This window comes from Schistocerca serialis, chromosome 11 (genome assembly GCF_023864345.2).
Source record: "Schistocerca serialis cubense isolate TAMUIC-IGC-003099 chromosome 11, iqSchSeri2.2, whole genome shotgun sequence".
Lineage (NCBI taxonomy): Eukaryota > Metazoa > Arthropoda > Insecta > Orthoptera > Acrididae > Schistocerca > Schistocerca serialis.
The window spans coordinates 185968010-185990686 of NC_064648.1; the positions used below are offsets into that span (position 1 = coordinate 185968010).

Sequence of the window (22677 nt, forward strand, 5' to 3'; positions counted from 1 at the left end):
AATGTGGAAAGTAAAACAGGAGAGAGGCACCCACTACCAGTATACAATATCAACAGTGACATCAGGCTGTTTTCAGATGATGCAGTTGTGTATAATGAAGTACTATTTTAGAGAAGCTGCGTAAATATTCAGCCACATCTTGATAAGATTTCAATGCAGAGATTGGAAACTTGATCTAAATGTTCAGAAATGTAAAATTTTGCACTTAAAAAACGAAAAAAAAAAACGATCTTATGGCTATAACATCAGCGAGTTACTGTTGCAGCTGGCCAATTCATACAAATACCTGGGTGTATTTGTAAGGATATGATGGAAGGGCCACATAGGTTCAGTGGTGGGTAAAGTGGGTGATAGTTCGGTTCATTGGTAGAATACTGGGGAAGTGCAGTCAGTCTACAACGACTATTGATCAAGTGTGTGTGACCCGTACCAGCTAGGACCAACAGGGGATATTGAACGTATACAGAGAAAGCTTTTGACAATAGAATATACTCTTTCAAATTCTGAAGGTGGCAGGGTTCAAATATAGGGAGCGAAAGACTATTTACAATTTGTACAGAAACCGGATGGCAGTTATAAGGGTCGAGGGTCATGAAAGGGAAGCAGTGCTTGGGAAGGGAGTGAGACAGTGTTGTAGCCTATCCCCGATGTTATTCAATCTGTATATTGAGCAAGCAGGAAAGGAAAGAAAAGAAAAGTTGGGAGTAGGTATTGAAGTCCATGGAGAAGAAATAAAAACTTTGAGGTTCGCCGATGACATTGTAATTCTGTCAGAGACAGTTCAACGGAATGGACAGTGTCTTGAAAGGAGGATATAAGATGATCATCAACAAAAGCAAAACGAGGATAATGGAATGTAGTCGAATTAAGTCGGGTGATGCTGAGGGAATTAGATTAGGAAATGAGACACTTCAAGTAGTAAAGGAGTTTTGCTATTTGGGGAGCAAAATAACTGATGATGGTCGAAGTAGAGTGGATATAAATTGCAGACTGGCAATGGCAAGGAAAGCATTTCTGAAGAAGAGAAATTTGTTAACATCGAGTATAGATTTAAGTGTCAGGAAGTCATTTCTGAGAGTATTTGTATGGAGTGTAGCCATGTCTGAAAGTGAAGCGTGGACGATAAATAGTCTAGAAAAGAAGAGAATAGAAGCTTCCGAAATGTGATGCTACAGAATAATGCTGAAGATTAGTTGGGTAGATCACATAACGAAAGAGGAGGTACTGAATAGAATTGGGGAGAAGATATATTTGTGGGACAACTTGACTAGAAGACGGGATCGGTTGGTAGGACACGTTCTGAGGCATCGAGGGATCACCGATTTAGGCGGAGGCTAAAAATCGTAGAGCGAATTCGCCTCCTGTAAATCCTTTGCAACGCACCAGTGTCACCATCTGGGGGCGTCAGCGTGTGTGCAAATCAGTGGCGCGTTGTTTACGCAAATTACATGAGCTGTGCGGAGACATCCAATGCTACATTCCTACATCTACATTTATACTCCGCAAGCCACCCAACGGTGCGTGGCGGAGGGCACTTTACGCGCCACTGTCGTTACCTCCCTTTCCTGTTGCAGTCGTGTACGGTTCGCGGGAAGAGCGACTGCCGGAAAGCCTCCGCGCGCGCTCGAATCTCTCTAATTCTACATTCGTGATCTCCTCGGGAGGTATAAGTAGGGGGAAGCAATGTATTCGATACCTCATCCAGAAACGTATCCTCTCGAAACCTGGACAGCAAGCTACACCGCGATGCAGAGCGCCTCTCTTGCAGAGTCTGCCACTCGAGTTTGCTAAACATCTCCGGAACGCTGTCACGGTTACCGAATAACCCTGTGACGAAACGCGCTGCTCTTCTTTGGATCCTCTCTATCTCCTCCGTCAACCCAACCTGGTACGGACCCCACACTGAAGAGAAATACTCAAGTATAGGTCGAACGAGTGTTTTGTAAGCCACCTCCTTTGTTGATGGACTACATTTTCTGAGGACTCTTCCAATGAATCTCAACCTGGCACCCACCTGACCGACAGTTAATTTTATATGATCATTCCACGTCAAATCGTCCCGCACGCATACTCCCAGTTATTTTACAGAAGTAACTGCTACCAGTGTTTGTTCCGCTAACATATAATAATATAATAAAGGATCCTTCTTTCTGTGTATTCACAATACATTACGTTTGTCTATGTTAAGGATCAGTTCCCACTCCCAGCACCAAGTGCCTATCCGTTGCAGATCTTCCTGCATTTCGCTACAATTTTCTAATGCTGCAACTTCTCTGTATACTACAGCATCATCCGCGAAAAGCCGCACGGAACTTCCGACACTATCTATTAGGTCATTTATATATATTGTGAAAAGCAATGGTCCCATAACACTCCGCTGTGGCACGCCAGAGGTTACTTTAACGTCTGTAGACGTCTCTCCATTGGGAACAACATGCTGTGTTCTACAATGAAATTTTCACTCTACAGCGGAGTGTGCGTTGATATGAAACTTCCTGGCAGATTAAAATTGTGTGCTGGACCGAGACTCGAACTCGGGACCTTTGCCTTTCGCGGGCAAGTGCTCTACCAACTGAGCTACCCAAGCACGACTCACGGCCCGTCCTACAGCTAGAAACATCCCCCAGGCTGTGGCTAAGTCATGTCTCCGCAATATCCTTTCTTTCAGGAGTGCTAGTTCTGCAAGGTTCGCAGGAGAGCTTCTGTAATGTTTGGAGGGTAGGAGACGAGGTACTACTGGCAGAAGTAAAGCTGTGAGTACCGGGCGTGAGTCGTGCTTGGGTAGCTCAGTTGGTAGAGCACTTGCCCGCGAAAGGCAAAGGTCCCGAGTTCGAGTCACGGTCCGGCACACAGTTTTAATCTGCCAGGAAGTTTCATGCTGTGTTCTGTTTGCTAAAAACTCTTCAATCCAGCCACACAGCTGGTCTGATACTCCCTAGGCTCTTACTCTGTTTATGAGGCGACAGTGCGGAACTGTATCGAACGACTTCCGGAAGTCGAGGAAAATGGCATCTACGTGGGAGCCTGTATCTAATATTTTCTGGGTCTCATGAACAAATAAAGCGAGTTGTGTCTCACACGATCGCTGTTTCCGGAATCCATGTTGATTCCTACATAGTAGATTCTGGGTTTCCAAAACGACATGATACTCGAGCAAAAAACATGTTCTAAAATTCTACAACAGATCGACGTCAGAGATATAGGTGTATAGTTTTGCGCATCTGCTCGACGACCCTTCTTGAAAACTGGAACTATCTGTGCTCTTTTCCTATCGTTTGGAACCTTGCGTTCTTCTAGAGACTTGCGGTACACGGCTGTTAGAAGGGGGGCAAGTTCTTTCGCGTACTCTGTGTATTGGTATCCCGTCAGGTCCAGTGGACTTTCCTCTGTTGAGTGATTTCAGTTGCTTTTCTATTCCTTGTACACTTATTTCGATGTCAGCCATTTTTTCGTACGCCAGGAAGAAAACCAGTGTGGGAACTTTTGTACGGACGATGTATATCATTGACGGTCTGATTGCCGGATACTTTGCGAGCTGCAGCTCCAGACTGGGTTTCGTCCCGTCGTGCTCCCTGGTGACGTGGGTGTTTTCCTGGTTGCAGTGTACCCCGCCGCCGCCATGAAGGAGGAGCGAGAGGCGCCGTCGACGGCCGCGTCAGCACCGGGCACCGCCTCCCCCGCCGCCGGGGCGACCTCCGCGTCCGTAGCGAGCCGCTCCTGCAAGGCGCCGGACTCTGCCTGCTCCGTGGGCAACAGCCAGTCGCAGCGCAGGTCAGTAAGCACGCTCCTGAAGATGCCGCCGGCGCTGAAGCCGAAACCTCTCGTACTGCCATCTGCGCCAAACTCAAAATACAGTGGGCGGAGCAGACTGTAACCTGCTCACATCCGTCAGAGCACTCTGTGAGGGGCTGTGGAATAGATCAGATGTTCTCAAAGTTTTCCAGTCGCACCCCCCTTCTGAAGCATAAATTCTCTTAACCCCTTCCCCCACCCCCACCCTCTAATATTTTAGTTTTCTTGCTTGGCACCTCCAATAATTGGCGCAGAAACGGCCCACACTAACTACTTACGAGGGTCACTCCAAAAGAAATGCACACTATGTTTGTAAAAATACAGTTTTCATTCTGCCTGTGTGCAAGTTTTACAGTGTGTAGATACAGCCTTCCCGCTTGTTTTCAAACTTAGTTCAACCTGTTCCCGTGAGTGGTGCCGTCACAGCATGTCTTCAAGATGGCTGCTACACTTGACGTTCATCAGAAGCAACGTGCTGTCATAGAATTCCTGTGCTGTGGAAACAAGACAATGGGAAACGTCCACAGGAGGTCGAAAAAGGTGGACGGAGATGCTGCTGTCGATCGCAGTACAGTTAGTCGGTGGGCAAGCAGGTTATGTGGCGAAAGCGGGCACGGCAATATTGAGGATTGTCCTCGCAGCGGCAGGCCTCGTACTGCACACACTCCAGACAGTATGCAGAGAGTTAATGAGATGGTGACTGCTGGCAGACGCATCACAGTGAACGAATTGTCACACTACGTTGTGATAGGGGAAGGAAGTGTTTGCAGAATACTGAAGGTGTTGGCGTTAGAAAAGGTTTGTGCCAGGTGGCTTCCCAGGATGTTGACAGTGGCTCACAAAGAAACAAGAAAAACGGTATGCATCGATCTTTTGGAACATTACGTGAACGGTGGAGATGAATTTCTTGGAAGAATTGTGACAGGTGATGAATCATGGCTCCATCATTTTTCACCAGAGACGAAGAGGCAATCAATGGATTGGTATCGTGCAAATTCACCCAAGAAAAAAAAATTCACACCTTCTGCTGGAAAAGTTATGGCTACGGCGTTTTTCGACTCCGAAGGACTCTTGCCTGTGGACGTCGTGCCAAGTGGAACCACCGTAAATTCTGATGCATATGTGACGACACTGAAGAAACTTTGAGCTCGACTGAGTCGTGTTCGACCACATCGGCAAAAGCAGGATGTTTTGCTGTTGCACGACAATGCATGGCCACACGTCAGTCAAAAAAAGGTGGAAGCGGTCACAAAACTCGGATGGACAACACTGAAACACCCGCCTTACAGTCCTGACCTGGCTCCGTGTATCTGTCATCTCTTTGGGAAACTGAAAGAGTCTCTCTGTGGAACAAGGTTTGAAGATGATGACTCCCTTGTGCATGCTCCCAAACAGTGGCTCCAACAGGTTGGTCCAAAATTGTACCGTGCGGGTATACAGGCGCTGGTTCCAAGATGGCGTGAGGCAGTTGAGAGGGATGGAAATTATGTGGAGAAATGAAAATATTGTTCCTAAAGGATGTATCTACACACTGTAAGACTTTCAAACATGTAGAATAAAAGACGGATTTAAAAAAAAAATAGTGTGCCTTTCTTTTGGACTGACCCTCGTATTTCTGTCTAATTATAGCAACTATCAAATAACTTCCGGGAATCCAGCCTGGTAACACTTTCATCGTTTTACGGTGGAGGGTGGTTGCCTTCCCTTTCTCGACGTGTTGGTTAGGAGGAATGATGATGGATCATTGGGACATGCAGTCTACAGGAAACGTGCTCACACCGATCTGTACTTACAGGCTAATAGTTGTCACCATCCGGCTCAGCGTGAAGGGGTACTTCGTACCTTGGTACACAGGGCACATGTAGTTTCTGACGCTGAGACTTTGCCAACTGAGCTGTCCCATCTTGAAGTTACGTTTCGTCAAAATGGTTATAGTGATAGACAGATTGAACGTGCGTTGCGATATCGACCAACTGTAGATCGGGTGATTGATGATAATTCTGAGTCGACACCTAAGTCTACTGCCTTTTTGCCTTACGTAGGGAACACTTCCAACAAGATCGGTCGTATTTTGTAGAAATAGGATGTGAAATGTGTTTTCAGACCTCCATCTAAAATAACAGCACTTCTGACTTCTGTTAAGGATGATCTTGGACTGTGTAAGGCGGGTGTATATCGTATTCCTTGTAGCTGCGGCATGGCATATATTGGTCAAACTATCAGGACCGTGGAGGACCGATGTACTGAGCATAAACGGCACACACGATTACAGCAGCCAAGTAGATCTGCTATTGCCGAACATTGCTTGGATACTGGACACCCCATGTTATACAATAACACCGAGATATTGGTATGCACGTCCGGCTACTGGGACAGTGTCATTAGGGAGGCAGTTGAGATTAAATTAGCGAGCAACCTTGTTAACAGGGATGGAGGTTTCTGTTTAAACTCTGTTTGGAATCCGGCTCTCTCCTTGTCAAAAAACAGAGGGACAGAGTCAGTGCTATCTCACCTGCGAATTCGTAGTCTCACTACCGATAGCTCTGACTTTGGTCATCTTCAGTGGCACTAGTGTTCAGTGTGTTTGTTATCTTTCCTGATTCTGTCGGAGAACCGAGGTTTTTTCAATTTGGATGTACGTCGCCTACCCGTTGCAGTTTGCCTTGAAAATGGCGGGGTGTTCTCCCGAAAGGCAAAGGTCCGAGTTCGAGTCTCGGTTCGGCACACAGTTTTAATCTGCCAGGAAGTTTATCAGCGCATACTCCGCTGCAGAGTGGAAATCTCATTCTGGAAACATCCCCCAGGCTGTGGCTAAGCCATGTCTCCGCAATATCCTTTCTTTTAGGAGTGCTAGTTCTGCAAGGTTCGCAGGAGAGCTTCTGTAAAGTTTGGAAGGTAGGAGACGAGGTACTGGCGGAAGTAAAGCTGTGAGGACGGGGCGTGAGTCGTGCTTGGGTAGCTCAGTTGGTAGAGCACTTGCCCTCGAAAGGCAAAAGTCCCGAGTTCTAGTCTCGGTCGGGCACACAGTTTTAATCTGCCAGGAAGTTTCGTATCAGCGCACACTCCGCTGCAGGGTGAAAATCTCATTCTGGAAAAGGTTAGCAGGAGAGCTACTGCAGAATTTGGAAGGTAGGAGACGAGGTACTGGCGGAAGTAAAGCTGTGATGACGGGACGGGGCGTCAGTCGTGCTTGGGTAGCTCAGTTGGTAGAGCACTTGCCCTCGAAAGGCAAAAGGTCCCGAGTTCGAGTCTCGGTCCGGCACACAGTTTCACTGGTACTCGGTGTTTGTAGCAGTTTAGTAGTATAGGCGTTCGGCACGTAACATAATGGCCAGACTACCATTTCCATCTCTGAAAGAACTTGGCTTCTACATCTACATTTAGATGCATACTCTGCAGCCGCCTGACGGTGTGTGGCGGAGCGTACCTTGAGTACCTCTATCGGTTGTCCCTTCTATTCCAGTCTCGTATTGTTCGTGGAAAGAAGGACTGTCGGTATGCTTCTGTGTGGGCTCCAATCTCTCTGATTTTATCCTCATGGTCTCTTCGCGAGATATACGTAGGAGGGAGCAATATACTGCTCGACTCCTCGGTGAAGGTATGTTCTCGAAACTTCAACAAAAGCCCGTACCGAGCTACTGAGCGTCTCTCCTGCAGAGTCTTCCACTGGAGTTTATCTATCATCTCCGTAACGCTTTCGCGATTACTAAATGATCCTGTAACGAAGCGCGCTGCTCTCCGTTGGATCTTCTTTATCTCTTCTGTCGACCCTATCTGGTACGGATCCCACACTCCTGAGCAGTATTCAAGCAGTGGGCGAACAAGCGTACTGTAACCTACTTCCTGTGTTTTCGGATTGCATTTCCTTAGGATTCTTCCAATGAATCTCAGTCTGGCATCTGCTTTACCGACGATCAACTTTATATGATCATTCCATTTTAAATCACTCCTAATGCGTACTCCCAGATAATTTATGGAATTAACTGCTTCCAGTTGCTGACCTGCTATATTGTAGATAAATGACAAAGGATCTTTGCTTCTGTGTATTCGCAGCACATTACGCTTGTCTACATTGAGATTCAATTGCCATTCCCTGCACTATGCGTCAATTCGCTGCAGATCCTGCTGCATTTCAGTACAATTTTCCATTGTTACAACCTCTCTATATACTACAGCATCATCCGCAAAAAGCCTCAGTGAAGTTCCGATGTCATCCACAAGGTCATTTATGTATATTGTGAATAGCAACGGTCCTACGACACTCCCCTGCGGCACACCTGAAACCACTCTTCCGGCAGACGCAGTACATTCTGCAGTGTATGTCTTGAACCTGGGACAAAGTTGCAGCTGGCTGATATGAAGTGACACTTGTGTTGTAGTAGCAGTGTTTGTAATGCTCCAGTCTGATGTCGCGCGGCGCTGACTTGCTACTTGCGTTTTCTTTTGCAGCGGCAGCTCCAAGTCCCGCATCAGCAACTCTAGCGGCAGCAGCGGCTATGGTGGCCATCCGTCCACTCTCAGCAGCGGGTGAGTACCACGCTGACATCTACTGCTCTCTAGCGTAGTCGATACTTTCTCTTTTCTTCTTTGGATCAAGAATCTTCTGACTGGTTTGAGGCGGCCCTCCACAACCTCCTCTGCTGTGTCGGACTCCTCATCCCGCAGCAATACTCGCATCCTACGTGTCATTCATTGGATGTATTCCAACCTACAGTTTCTATCTTCTACAGCTCCTCCTGCTACCGTGGAAGTTATTCTCTGATGTCTTGACACACGCCCTGTCATCCCGCACCTTGCCAATAGGCTTTCCAATTTGGTAGAAATTAAGCGACGTTGGCGCTCGTTAGTACTCGCATGGGTGACCGTCTGCGGAAAAATGGGTCCAGTTGTTTTTAAGGACACGCAACTCGTTCAACCAGTTCTAAGCAAAGAAGGGAAAGCAGAAAGGTGGAAGGAGTATATAGAAGGTCTATACAAGGGCGATGTACTTGAGGACAATATTATGGAAATGGAAGAGGATGTGGATGAAGATGAAATGGGGGATACGATACTGCGTGAAGAGTTTGACAGAGCACTGAAAGACCTGAGTCGAAACAAGGCCCCGGGAGTAGACAACATTCCATTGGAACTGCTGGCGGCCTCGGGAGGTCCAGTCCTGACAAAACTCTACCATCTGGTGAGCAAGATGTATGAGACAGGCGAAATACCCTCAGACATCAAGAAGAATATAATAATTCCAATCCCAAAAAAACCAGGTGTTGACAGATGTGAAAATTACCGAACTGTAAGTTTAATAAGTCACAGCTGAAAAATACTAACGCGAATTCTTTAGACACGAATGGAAAAACTGGTAGAAGCGGACCTCGGGGAAGATCAGTTTGGATTCCGTAGAAATGTTGGAACACGTGAGGCAATACTCACCTTACGACTTATCTTAGAAGAAAGATTAAGAAAAGGCAAACCTACGTTTCTAGCATTTGTAGACTTAGAGAAAGCTTTTGACAACGTTAACTGGAATACTCTCTTTCAAATTCTGAAGGTGGCAGGCGTAAAATACAAGGAGCGAAAGGCTATTTACAATTTGTACAGAAACCATATGGCAGTTATAAGAGTCGAGGGACATGAAAGGGAAGCAGTGGTTGGGAAGGGAGTGAGACAGGGTTGTAGCCTCTCCCCGATGTTATTCAATCTCTATATTGAGCAAGCAGTAAAGGAAACAAAAGAAAAATTCGGAGTAGGTATTAAAATCCATGCAGAAGAAATAAAAACTTTGAGGTTCGCCGATGACATTGTAATTCTGTCAGAGACAGCAAAGGACTTGGAAGAGCAGTTGAACGGAATGGACAGTGTCTTGAAAGGAGGGTATAAGATGATCATCAACAAAAGCAAAACGAGGATCATGGAATGTAGTCGAATTAAGTCGGGTGATGCTGAGGGAATTAGATTAGGAAATGACACACTTAAAGTAGTAAAGGAGTTTTGCTACTTGGAGAGCAAAATAAGTGATGATGGTCGAAGTAGAGAGGATATAAAATGTAGACTGGCAATGGCAAGGAAAGCGTTTCTGAACAAGAAAAATTTGTTATTATCGAGTATAGATTTAAGTGTCAGGAAGTCGTTTCTGAAAGTATTTGTATGGAGTGTAGCCATGTATGGAAGTGAAACATGGACGATAAATAGTTTGGACAAGAAGAGAATAGTAGCTTTCGAAATGTTGTGCTACAGAAGAATGCTGAAGATTACACTGGTAGATCACATAACTAATGAGGAGGTATTGAATACAATTGGGGAGAAGAGGAGTTTGTGGCACAACTTGACAAAAAGAAGGGACCGGTTGGTAGGACATGTTTTGAGGCATCGAGAGATAACAAATTTAGCATTGGAGGGCAGCGTGGAGGGTAAAAATCGTAGAGGGAGACCAAGAGATGAATTCACTAAGCAGATTCAGAAGGATGTACGTTGCAGTAGGTACTGGGAGATGAAGAAGCTTGCACAGGATAGGGTAGCATGGAGAGCTGCATCAAACCAGTCTCAGGACTGAAGACCACAACAACAACAAACGACTAACCTGCACCTACCTGTGAACATTCTCTCAGCAGATCATCAGTAGGAAAACCGAGTGAAACCTACTGTACTTCGACATGAACCAGGCTGCAATTAAAGTCACTAATCTACGTTTCGGGAGAAGTTTCATACGAAATGAAAGGTTGGAAATTTTGTCCTCAATAAATAGAGGGTGTTAGAAAAAGGTACGGCCAAACTTTCACGAAACATTTCTCACACACAAATTAAGAAAATATATTATGTGGACATGTGACCGGAAACGCTTAATTTTCATGTTAGAGCTCATTTTAGTTTCGTCAGTGTGTACTGCACTTCCTCGATTCACCGCCAGTTGGCCCAATTGAAGGAAGGTAATGTTGACTTCGGTGCTTGTGTTGACATGCGACTCATTGCTCTACAGTACTAGCATCAAGCACATCAGTACGTAGCATCAACAGGTTAATGTTCATCACGAACGTGGTTTTGCAGTCAGTGCAATGTTTACAAATGCGGAGTTGGCAGATGCCCGTTTGATGTACGGATTAGCACGGGGCAATAGCCGTGGCGCGGTACGTTTGTATCGAGACAGATTTCCAGAACGAAGGTGTCCCGACAGGAAGACGTTCGAAGCAATTGATCGGCGTCTTAGGGAGCACGGAACATTCCAGCCAATGACACGCGACTGGGGAGGACCTAGAACGACGAGGACACCTGCAATGGACGAGGCAATTCTTCGTGCAGTTGACGATAACCCTAATGTCAGCGTCAGAGAAGTTGGTGCTGTACAAGGTAACGTTGACCACGCCACTGTATGGAGAGTGCTACGGGAGAACCAGTTGTTTCCGTACCGTGTACAGCGTGTGCAGGCACTATCAGCAGCTGATTGGCCTCCACGGGTACACTTCTGCGAATGGTTCATCCGACAAAGTGTCAATCCTCATTCCAGTGCAAATGTACTCTTTACGGATGAGGTTTCGTTCCAACGTAAACAAATTGTAAATTTACGCAATCAACATGTGTGGGCTGACGAGAATCCGCACGCAATTATGCAGTCGCGTCATCAACACAGATTTTCTGTTAACGTTTGGGCAGGCATTGTTGGTGATGTCTCGATTGGGCCCCATGTTCTTCCACCTACGCTCAATGGAGCACGTTATCACGATTTCATACGGGACACTCTACCTGTGCTGCTAGAACATGTGCCTTTACAAGTACGACACAACATGTGGTTCGTGCACGATGGAGCTCCTGCACATTTCAGTCGAAGTGTTGGTACGCTTCTGAACAACAGATTCGGTGACCGACGGATTGGTAGAGGCGGACCAATTCCGTGGTCTCCACGCTCTCCTGACCTCAACCCTCTCGACTTTCATTTTTGGGGGCATTTGAAAGCTCTCGTCTACGCAACCCCGGTACCAAATGTAGAGACTCTTCGTGCTCGTATTGTGGACGGCTGTGATACAATACGCCATTCTCCAGGGCTGCATCAGCGCATCAGGGATTCCGTGCGATGGAGGTTGGATGCGTGTATCCTCGCTAACGGAGGACATTTTGAACATTTGATTTCCTCATTGTGGACACCCTCCTGCCTTTGTTCCCATCTACTACTACCTGTAATCATCCTAGCTACTTTCATATACGTAACCTCAACCTTGTTGATAAGGTAACCTGAATCTTTTTTTAAAAAACAAGTCTGAGTTGAGTATTATTAATCAGTTGAGAAATATAGTGAAATAACGTTATCGGTCTTAAGATGGCCGACTACAATATGATAACATCTGCTCCCTTGCGCGTTACTTAAAATATTCACAGACACTTCTCAAAGGGTAGGCTGGTGTGGTTAGCAAATACTACAGTAAGAGAGTTGCGCGGATCCACATTGAAGCGCCTAGAACAGGTCGGCCACATCGGCCGGCTTATAGGTGCCGGGTGGCATGTACAATACGGTCTCCATCTCAACAGTGGGTGTACTGCTAATGCCGCCCGTTATGGCTAAACAGGCTGGCCTCCTATAATCTACATCTATATCTGCAATTCACATTTAAGTGCTTGGCAGAGGGTTCATCGAACCACAATCATACTGTCTCTCTACCATTCCACTCACGAACAGCGAGCGGGAAAAACGAACACCTAAACCTTTCTGTTCGAGCTCTGATTTCTCTTATTTTATTTTGAAGATAATTCCTACCTATGTAGGTTGGGCTCAACAAAATATTTTCGCATTCGGAAGAGAAAGTCGGCGACTGAAATTTCGTAAATAGATCTCGCCGCGACGAAAAACGTCTTTGCTTTAATGACTTCCATCCCAACTCGCGTATCATATCTGCCACACTCTCTCCCCTATTACGTGATAATACAAAACCAGCTGCCCTTTCTTACACCCTTTCGATGTCCTTCGTCAATCCCACCTGGTAAGGATCCCACACCGCGCAGCAATATTCTAACAGAGGACGAACGAGTGTAGAGTAAACTGTCTCTTTAGTGGACTTGTTGCATCTTCCAAGTGTCCTGCCAATGAAACGCAACCTTTGGCTCGCCTTTTCCACAATATTATCTATGTGGTCTTTCCAACTGGAGTTGTTCGTAATTTTAACACCCAGGTACTTAGTTGAATTGACAGCCTCGAGAATTGTACTATTTATCGAGCAATCGAATTCGAACGGATTTCTTTTGGAACTCGTGTGGATCTCCTCACACTTTTCGTTATTTAGCGTCAACTGCAACCTGCCACACCATACAGCAATATTTTCTAAATTGCTTTGCAACTGATACTGGTCTTCGGATGACCTTACTAGACGGTAAATTACAGCATAATCTCCGAACAACCTAAGAGAACTGCTCAGATTGTCACCCAGGTCATTTATATAGATCAGGAACAGCAGAGGTCCCAGGACGCTTCCCTGGGGAACACCTGATATCACTTCAGTTTTACTCGATGATTTGCCGTCTGTTACTACGAACTGCGACCTTCCTGACAGGAAACCACGAATCCAGTCGCACAACTGAGACGATACCCCATAGGCCCGCAGCTTGATTAGAAGTCGCTTGTGAGGAACGGTGTCGAAAGCTTTCCGGAAATCTAGAAATACGGAATCAACTTGAGATCCCCTATCGATAGCAGCCATTACTTCGTGCGAATAAAGAGCTAGCTGCGTTGCACAAGAACGATGTTTTCTGAAGCCGTGCTGATTACGTATCAATAGATCGTTCCCTTCGAGGGAAAAAATAACTAATAAATCGGCAAGGCATCGGAAGCTAGTGTGTTGACGTACTCTTACACACCGACCGCTACTGGTTTTTTAGAAGCAGTAGGAACTTCGGCCAACAGAGGGCACGCGTTTAGTTGCTAGTTGTGATTTCTAGCCGCCAGACGGTGTAAATAAAGTTGGTTACTGCGGTGTGTTGGTTGGTGTGTTGTGTAGCGGACACGTGATTCCTTGGCCGCCTCTAGCCGGCTACTATTTATAGAGTAGCTGACTTTTTGAAGCCCCCTAGTTAAAGAAGAATTGCCCAGAGACGAGGGAGTGTAACGCTGCGAGGTGTGTCAGCAGGAATGACGCGTTCCCGCCGCCGCGATCCAAAGACAAGGACCACCGCAAGAAGAAGCTGAAGGCGGAGCAGGCGGCGCCGGAGGCTGCGTCGGCCTCCTCCGCCCCCACTGCGGAGGCGGCGGCCGCGCCGCTCTCTCGCTCCAAGACCGACGCCGCCTCCGCGGCGCAGGCGGCGGCGTCGCCGGCCGGCACAGCGCCACCCTCCGCCCCCGAGCTGGCGGAGGAGGCGGCGCCGGCCGCGGAGGCTGACGCCCAGGCGCCGGGGGCGGCGTCGGCTGCCGCCGGGGGCGCGGGGGGCGTCGCGGCGCTGGACGACGCGTCCGCCGCCTTCTCCCAGTCGCTGTCCTGCCCCTCCAGCTCCAACAGCAACGGTGAGTGAGTGCTCTGCCACTGGAGAAAAATACGACGTGTTTCAAAAAGGTCTTTACAACTTTGAAAATTCGTATAAATTAATTCGGAGTACCCACAGAGCTGATGGTAGTGTCAATTTGTAGAGAAGTACACTATGTGTATTCCCCTATACACTATATGTATTTGTAGACTTAGAGAAAGCTTTTGACAATGTTGATTGGAATACTCTCTTTGACATTCTGAAGGTGGCAGGGGTAAAATACAGGGAGCGAAAGGCTATTTATAACTTGCACAGAAACCAGATGGCAGTTATAAGAGTGGAGGGACACGAAAGGGAAGCAGTGGTTGGGAAGGGAGTGTGACAGGGTTGTAGCCTCTCGCCGATGTTATTCAATCTGTATATTGAGCAAGCAGCAAAGGAAAGAAAAGAAAAGTTCGGAGTAGGTATTAAAGTCCATGGTGAAGAAATAAAAACTTTGAGGTTCGCCGATGACACTGTAATTCTGTTAGAGACAGTAAAGGACCCGAAAGAGCAGTTGAACGGAATGGACAGTGTCTTGAAAGGAGGTCATAAGATGAACATTAACAAAAGCAAAACGAGGATAATGGAATGTACTCGAATTAAGTCGGGTGATGCTGAGGGAATTAGATTAGGAAATGACACACTTAAAGTAGTAAAGAAGTTTTGCTATTTTGGGAGCAAAATAACGGATGATGGTCGAAGTAGAGAGGATATAAAATGTAGACTGGCAATGGCGAGGAAAGCCTTTCTGAAGAAGAGAAATTTGTTAACATCCTGTATTGATTTGGGTGTCAGGCAGTCGTTTCTGAAAGTATTTGTATGGAGTGTAGCCATCTATGGAAGTGAAATATGGACGATAAATAGTTTGGATATGAAGAGAATAGAAGCTTTCGAAATGTGGTGCTACAGAAGAATGCTAAAGATTAGATGAGTAGATCACAGAACTAATCAGGAGGTATTGAATAGAATAGGGGAGAAGAGGAGTTTGTGGTACAACTTGACTAGAAGAAGGGATCGGTTGGTAGGACACGTTCTGAGGCATCAAGGGATCACAAATTTAGTATTGGAGGGCAGCGTGGAGGGTAAAAATCGTAGAGGGAGACCAAGAGATGAATACACTAAGCATATTCAGAAGGATGTAGGCTGCAGTAGGTACTGGGAGATGAAGAAGCTTGCACAGGATAGAGCAGCATGGAGAGCTGCATCAAACCAGTCTCAGGACTGAAGACCACCACAACAACAACAACAACAACAACAACAAGAACAGCGCTCAGGCACCGCTATCGCTCCCCACGACCTGCCCAGCCAGCTCGATACACACGACTGCTCGCTACTACTCACTCCTACTGCCACACAGTTCCTACTGCTGACAATACTGCTCTCTGGTCTGAGTTTCTGTTATGGCTTACATACAAAGACCTTGTAAAAAATAACTAGACTCACTGATGGCGCTGCAGTCGCGGGATAATTTGAACCTTCGGCTGGACGCCATTATAGTGGTTGTAGTCTCATGTGTTGTGTAGTACTGTTGTTTATGAAGACCCTGATTCAACGTTGTATATTTGTTGGGACGTACATACAGTATTTGTTACTCGTAATTCTACTGTCTGTACATCCCAATCAAAAGAAGTACAATGGTGAAGAGTTGTGCAGCGATTAATTGTACAAATAAATTCGAGAAAGGAACGAATATTACATTTCACAGGTAAGTGAATATTTGAAGTTGTTTTGTATGTCAGTGCACTTGCTTAATAAATGTTTTTGTAACACGGTATTAGTATAATGTCTGTGCATCTATTTGCAGGTTTCCTTTCTCAAAACCATAGCTGTTACAAAAATGGTTACACGCTGTCAGGAGGCAACATTTCCGACCGACAGAATACCATTTTATATGTTCTGATCATTTTGAAGAAAGTTGGCTGATCTGTAGTGTTTTCATGGTCTAAGTTAGGTCGAAACTTGATAATTTGGTCGTGAGTTGCCAAAGCACTATGCCGTATATAACGCACTTCTCGTCATAAAATCTAAAGCAGAAAATATCTATTAATATAGTGGGCAAATCTTCGAGTATTTTGGTGCATTTTGCGTACATCTATCGTAAATGAACTACGAAAAATGCTAGGGGTCCAGTACGTAACTTTTAGCTACGGCAGATTGCATGTATTACGTAAGATAAATTCATAAACAGTGACTAGTTGCTGTTTGTTGATAAATTAAAAAGTATATTGTAGTAAAGCATTTAAATGAGGCATTATGTTCGCGACCTAAGTCTAGGGAAGGCATTTTATAACCAAAAGCGATGTATAAACATTCGAACTCCGCGCGTCAGTTTACCACTCTAATGGCCGCCGGCCAGCTATTCAATTTGTCCACTCATCACAGTCGACCACTCGTGCGGTTGTGGGGGCCTGGCTTAGATATCGCTGGCAGCGCGTGAGCAATCCATCGAAATTATATCTGCTCGAGTGCGCCGGACTTCTTACAAACGGTTCGAGGTATCCAAGAGAGATTTTGGCAAGTTATAGCACGCAAAGACGACAGCATTTTACTAATATGGTTGTTATACAAAGCTTCGTTATCTACCATGTTAATCCACTAACTACAGACATTTTCGATGAAAGAATGTAATTTTTAGCGGCTTTCCGTAGCTCACCATACTTAGAGCTGCCGTCTTTAATTGCGGCCGTACGGTGAAGTACGAACAGTTTGGAAGTTTTTTTTTTTTTTAATTTCTAGAATCAAATTTTGCAGTTTCGTCCATCTGGCCAGTATCAAGTGCGCTACTTCGAAAACTGTGCTTCTGCCTGACTGCGAACCCTATCCACGGGAAGTAAATCTGTTTATTTACACTACTTTGTTCGCGGGGAGTAGTGAGTGCAGAAGGAATGGTTTTTTCTGCAAGCAGGAGCCGTGGAGGCGGAAGCAGAGGCAACGCCACAGGAGCAGAAGGAGTGTGGGGCGAGAAGTCGCTCTCTCCACCAGGGGCAGGCGCAGCCGCAGCAGCCCGCCGCCGGCAATAAGGTGAGTCCGACGGACACGTCTCCGTAACCACACGTGACGTCAAGTTGTGACCTTGCTCCCACGACCGACGCCTTTCCAACGACTCGCCGTGCTTTTGTTCACTGCCAGGTCTCCGTAAACACTCTACAAGGAAAAAAAAAAAACCTCAATGACAGCTTTCTGCTTGGAACGTTAATATCACATTATGCTTATCCATTACGGATATTTTAGAACCAGGACTGTTAAATGGATGTAAATAAGTTATACAGGGTGTTACAAAAACGTACGGCCAAACTTTCAGGAAACATTCCCCACACACAAATAAAGAAAAGATGTTATGTGGACATGTGTCCGGAAACGCTTAATTTCCATGTTAGAGCTCATTTTAGTTTCGTCAGTATGTACTGTACGTCCTCGATTCACCGCCAGTTGGCCCAATTGAAGGAAGGTAATGTTGACTTCGGTGCTTGTGTTGACATGCGACTCATTGCTCTACAGTATTAGCATCAAGCACATCAGTACGTAGCATCAACAGGTTAGTGTTCATCACGAACGTGGTTTTGCAGTCAGTGCAATGTTTACAAATGCGGAGTTGGCAGATGCCCATTTGATGTACGGATTAGCACGGGGAGATAGCCGTGGCGCGGTACGTTTGTATCGAGACAGATTTCCAGAACGGAGGTGTCCCGACAGGAAGACGTTCGAAGCAATTGGTCGGCGTCTTAGGGAGCACGGAACATTCCAGCCTATGACTCGCGACTGGGGAAGACCTAGAACGACGAGAACACCTGCAATGGACGAGGCAATTCTTCGTGCAGTTGACGATAACGCTAATGTCAGCGTCAGAGAAGTTGCTGCTGTACAAGGTAACGTTGACCACGTCACTGTATGGAGAGTGCTACGGGAGACCCAGTTGTTTCCGTACCGTGTACAGCGTGTGCAGGCACTATCAGCAGCTGATTGGCCTCCACGGGTACACTTCTGCGAATGGTTCATCCGACAATGTGTCAATCCTCATTTCAGTGCAAATGTTCGCTTTACGGATGAGAGGCTTCATTCCAACGTGATCAAATTGTAAATTTTCATAATCAGTATGTGTGGGCTGACGAGAATCTGCACGCAATTGCGCAATCACGTCATCAACACAGATTTTCTGTGAACGCTTGGGCAGGCATTGTTGGTGATGTCTCGATTGGGCCCCATGTTCTTCCACCTACGCTCAATGGAGCACGTTATCACGATTTCATACGGGATACTCTACCTGTGCTGCTAGAACATGTGCCTTTACAAGTACTGCACAACATGTGGTTCATGCACGATGGAGCTCCTGCTGCACATTCCAGTCCAAGTGTTCGTACGCTTCTCAACAACAGATTCGGTGACCGATGGATTGGTAGAGGCGGACCAATTCCGTGGCCTCCACGCTCTCCTGACCTCAACCCTCTTGACTTTCATTTATGGGGGCATTTGAAAGCTCTTGTCTACGCAACACCTGTACCAAATGTAGAGACTCTTCGTGCTCGTATTGTGGACGGCTGTGATACAATACGCCATTCTCCACGGCTGCATCAGCGCATCAGGGATTCCGTGCGACGGAGGGTGGATGCACGTATCCTCGCTAACGGAGGACGTTGTGAACATTTCCTGTAACAAAGTGTTTGAAGTCACGCTGGTACGTTCTGTTGCTGTGTGTTTCCATTCCACGATTAATGTGATTTGAAGAGAAGTAATAAAATGAGCTCTAACATGGAAAGTAAGCGTTTCCGGACACATCACATGTCCACATAACATATTTTCTTTCTATGTGTGTGAGGAATGTTTCCTGAAAGTTTGGCCGTACCTTTTTGTAACACCCTGTATAAAACTGCAAGCAGTCACTTTTTTGAGTAATTACGTTTTATCCCATGAACCGATTTTCAGGTCTTTTCAGGTTCATCTTCAGATGCTTTCTGGAAGTTACATCATTATTTCTAGCGTAATGCTCTATGACGAAAAAATGGAACACGCTTTAGTGTATCACCATGACTTTTGCTTATCTGTCGATATGGATATAAATTTAGTTTTTTACTTCCTGCGACAGTATGGGCGGCTTTTTTCGTTAGTGTCCATCTGTCTTCCTCCATTTAGATGTCCAGTTGTTATATCACTACACACATTTTCACTCAAACTATACTGATTTACACTCTGACAGCGAAACTTTGCACAGCATCCAGCATGCGCTAAACAACTGGTGCTTGTAACAACGATCTTGACAAGAAGATATGGCATAGGCCTACTTTGCACAGAGATGTAATTTGTTCTTTTTTACATGTATTAAAGCGTGTATAAGGGCAAATATTTTAATCACACTGGCGATAATATGAGAGCACAAAATAAAATAAATAAATAAATTACTAAAAGAACAAACTTCAGGTGATCTGATGTCTTATTTCTCTTTGTGTATTAACGTATAATACAGGCAGTTAATAGCAAATATTTTAATCATGATTGGCACTAACATGAATGCCCAGGAATCAACAATACAGATTTATTGCATTTGCAATGAGATAAAGCAGTTTGCATGACTAGGACCTTTATATTTAAATTTTTAAATAATAACAAACCTCCAAATGAACTGTTGACTTATTTCTGTTGTTAAGTTAACATGATCTGGGATATTAGTAAGAGTACATTCATTTCATTTTAGCTAAAGGTGTATGTATAAAAGTTATAGTGTTTGTAATGGACAATCACTATTACTTTTATAAATATACCGTACACTTTATATTTAAATATAAAGTGAACGGTCATACGAACAGCTTTAGTCCATTACAAATACTATAATGTTGTTACAAGCGACAGTTGTGTAGCGCATGCTGGATGCTGACAAAGTTTCGCTGTCAGGCAAAATGGAGGCAGACAGATGGACACTAACGAAAAAAGCCGCCCATACTGTCGCAGTAAGTAAAAAACTAAATTTACATCCATATCGACAGATAAGTAATAGCCATGGCGATACATTAAAGTGTGTTCCATCTTTTTGTCATAGAGCCAGCACCCAACATTGCGCTAGAAATAATGATGTAAATTCCAGAAACCAACTGAAGATGAACCTGAAAAGGTTCGAAAACCGGTTTATGGTATAAAACATAATTATTCAAAAAAGTGACAGGTTGCACTTTTATATAATTTATTTACATACGTTAATATCAGATTTAATCATATAAGGTTATAATTTTAGGTCATAAACTTAAAAAAAATGTCACATCCACAGTCATATTAATAAACAAAAAGGTGTTCATTGAAGATAATCACGAAATCTTGCTCCTTTTTTGAGTATCAATGTAATCTATCTACAACAAATACTGAGTGAGTGGATAGTCATGAAGTCTCTGGTATAATAATAACTTTTTGTGGCACCTATAAAATTTAGTTCTTCTTGCATGGCATGTGTGAAAGCTGACCAACTCAGTTATATACAGAGCTATTACAAATGATTGAAGCGATTTCATAAATTCACTGTAGCTCCATTCATTGACATACGGTCACGACACACTACAGATACATAGAAAAACTCATTAAGGTTTGTTCGGCTGAAGCCGCACTTCAAGTTTCTGCCGCCAGAGCGCTCGAGAGAGCAGTGAGACAAAATGGCGACAGGAGCCGAGAAAGCGTATGCCGTGCTTGAAATGCACTCACAACAGTCAGTCATAACAGTGCAACGACACTTCAGGACGAAGTTCAACAAAGATCCACCAACTGCTAACTCCATTCGGCGATGGTATGCGCAGTTTAAAGCTTCTGGATGCCTCTGTAAGGGGAAATCAACGGGTCGGCCTGCAGTGAGCGAAGAAACGGTTGAACGCGTGCGGGCAAGTTTCACGCGTAGCCCGCGGAAGTCGACGAATAAAGCAAGCAGGGATCTAAACGTACCACATCCGACGGTTTGGAAAATCTTACGGAAAAGCCTAAAGCAGAAGCCTTACCGTTTACAATTGCTACAAGCCCTGACACCCGATGACAAAGTCAAACGCTTTGAATTTTCGGCGCGGTTGCAACAGCTCATGGAAGAGGATGCGTTCAGTGCGAAACTTGTTTTCAGTGATGAAGCAACATTTTTTCTTAATGGTGAAGTGAACAGACACAATGTGCGAATCTGGGCAGTAGAGAATCCTCACGCATTCGTGCAGCAAATTCGCAATTCACCAAAAGTTAACGTGTTTTGTGCAGTCTCACAGTTTAAAGTTTACGGCCCCTTTTCTTCTGCGAAAAAAACGTTACAGGACACGTGTATCTGGACACGCTGGAAAATTGGCTCACGCCACAACTGGAGACCGACAGCGCCGACTTCATCTTTCAACAGGATGGTGCTCCACCGCACTTCCATCGTGATGTTCGGCATTTCTTAAACAGGAGATTGGAAAACCGATGGATCGGTCGTGGTGGAGATCATGATCAGCAATTCATGTCATGGCCTCCACGCTCTCCCGACTTAACCCCATGCGATTTCTTTCTGTGGGGTTATGTGAAAGATTCAGTGTTTAAACCTCCTCTACCAAGAAACGTGCCAGAACTGCGAGCTCGCATCAGCGATGCTTTCGAACTCATTGATGGGGACATGCTGCGCCGAGTGTGGGAGGAACTTGATTATCGGCTTGATGTCTGCCGAATCACTAAAGGGGCACATATCGAACATTTGTGAATGCCTAAAAAAACTTTTTGAGTTTTTGTATGTGTGTGCAAAGCATTGTGAAAATATCTCAAATAATAACGTTATTGTAGAGCTGCGAAATCGCTTCAATCATTTGTAATAACCCTGTATAAAATGGCAATTTTGTAGACATGTGTCCTCCCCCCCCCCCCCCCCCCCCTTACCCAGGGGATAAATTTCTGCGGACGACCATAGTCATGCAGTCACGCATGCAACTATAGGACTGCAGACCTACATATTTAATTTCTGAGGACTGTCAACAATTTGTTCATGCTCTGTTGGCAAACGTGGTCGACCTGTTTGCTGACAATTCGTTCCTCAGTGAAAACGTGGACTCGTTCCAGGGATACTGTAGGCATGTGGCATGTTGCGCACTCTTGCTGGAAGAAGCATTATTCTCTTTCCTATTCGGTGAGTTGACCACAAAACGAATCAAATTTTCATATGTGCAACCGTGTTGAGGATAGTGTCAAACAGTATCGGTCCAACAATGTGCGTCCCTGTTACACCGTATCAAACGCCGGGTTTTTCATCATTGAGGCCCAGTACCTCGTGTTCTGCGAATTCACGTGACTGGAAAGATGAAACCATGCATTGTCATTCATAATGTAGCCTATAGGAAGGGGTCTAACAAACCATCGTTGATGTCATTCAAAAGCCACGCGCAGTAATTAGTTAACAAACTCTAGTTCATTGTTTACTTACGCATTAGGATATCACAGGCACTT

At 45.3% G+C, this 22677-nt stretch overlaps 1 protein-coding gene and 1 non-coding gene across 2 annotated transcripts in view; both read left to right on the top strand.

The window, feature by feature from the left end:
* The window catches only part of LOC126426626 (period circadian protein), a 195944-nt gene that overhangs the window by 65290 nt on the left and 107977 nt on the right, over window positions 1–22677 (top strand). Inside the window, exons 2-5 of the mRNA XM_050088515.1 lie at window positions 3603–3771; window positions 8242–8319; window positions 13887–14257; window positions 17165–17280. Coding sequence (XP_049944472.1) covers window positions 3620–3771; window positions 8242–8319; window positions 13887–14257; window positions 17165–17280 — 717 coding nt within the window. The 5' untranslated portion in view covers window positions 3603–3619. The remainder of the gene's footprint in view (window positions 1–3602; window positions 3772–8241; window positions 8320–13886; window positions 14258–17164; window positions 17281–22677) is intronic.
* Window positions 6980–7055, top strand: Trnas-cga (transfer RNA serine (anticodon CGA)). The gene has a single exon. It is a non-coding gene; the product is annotated as a tRNA-Ser (tRNA).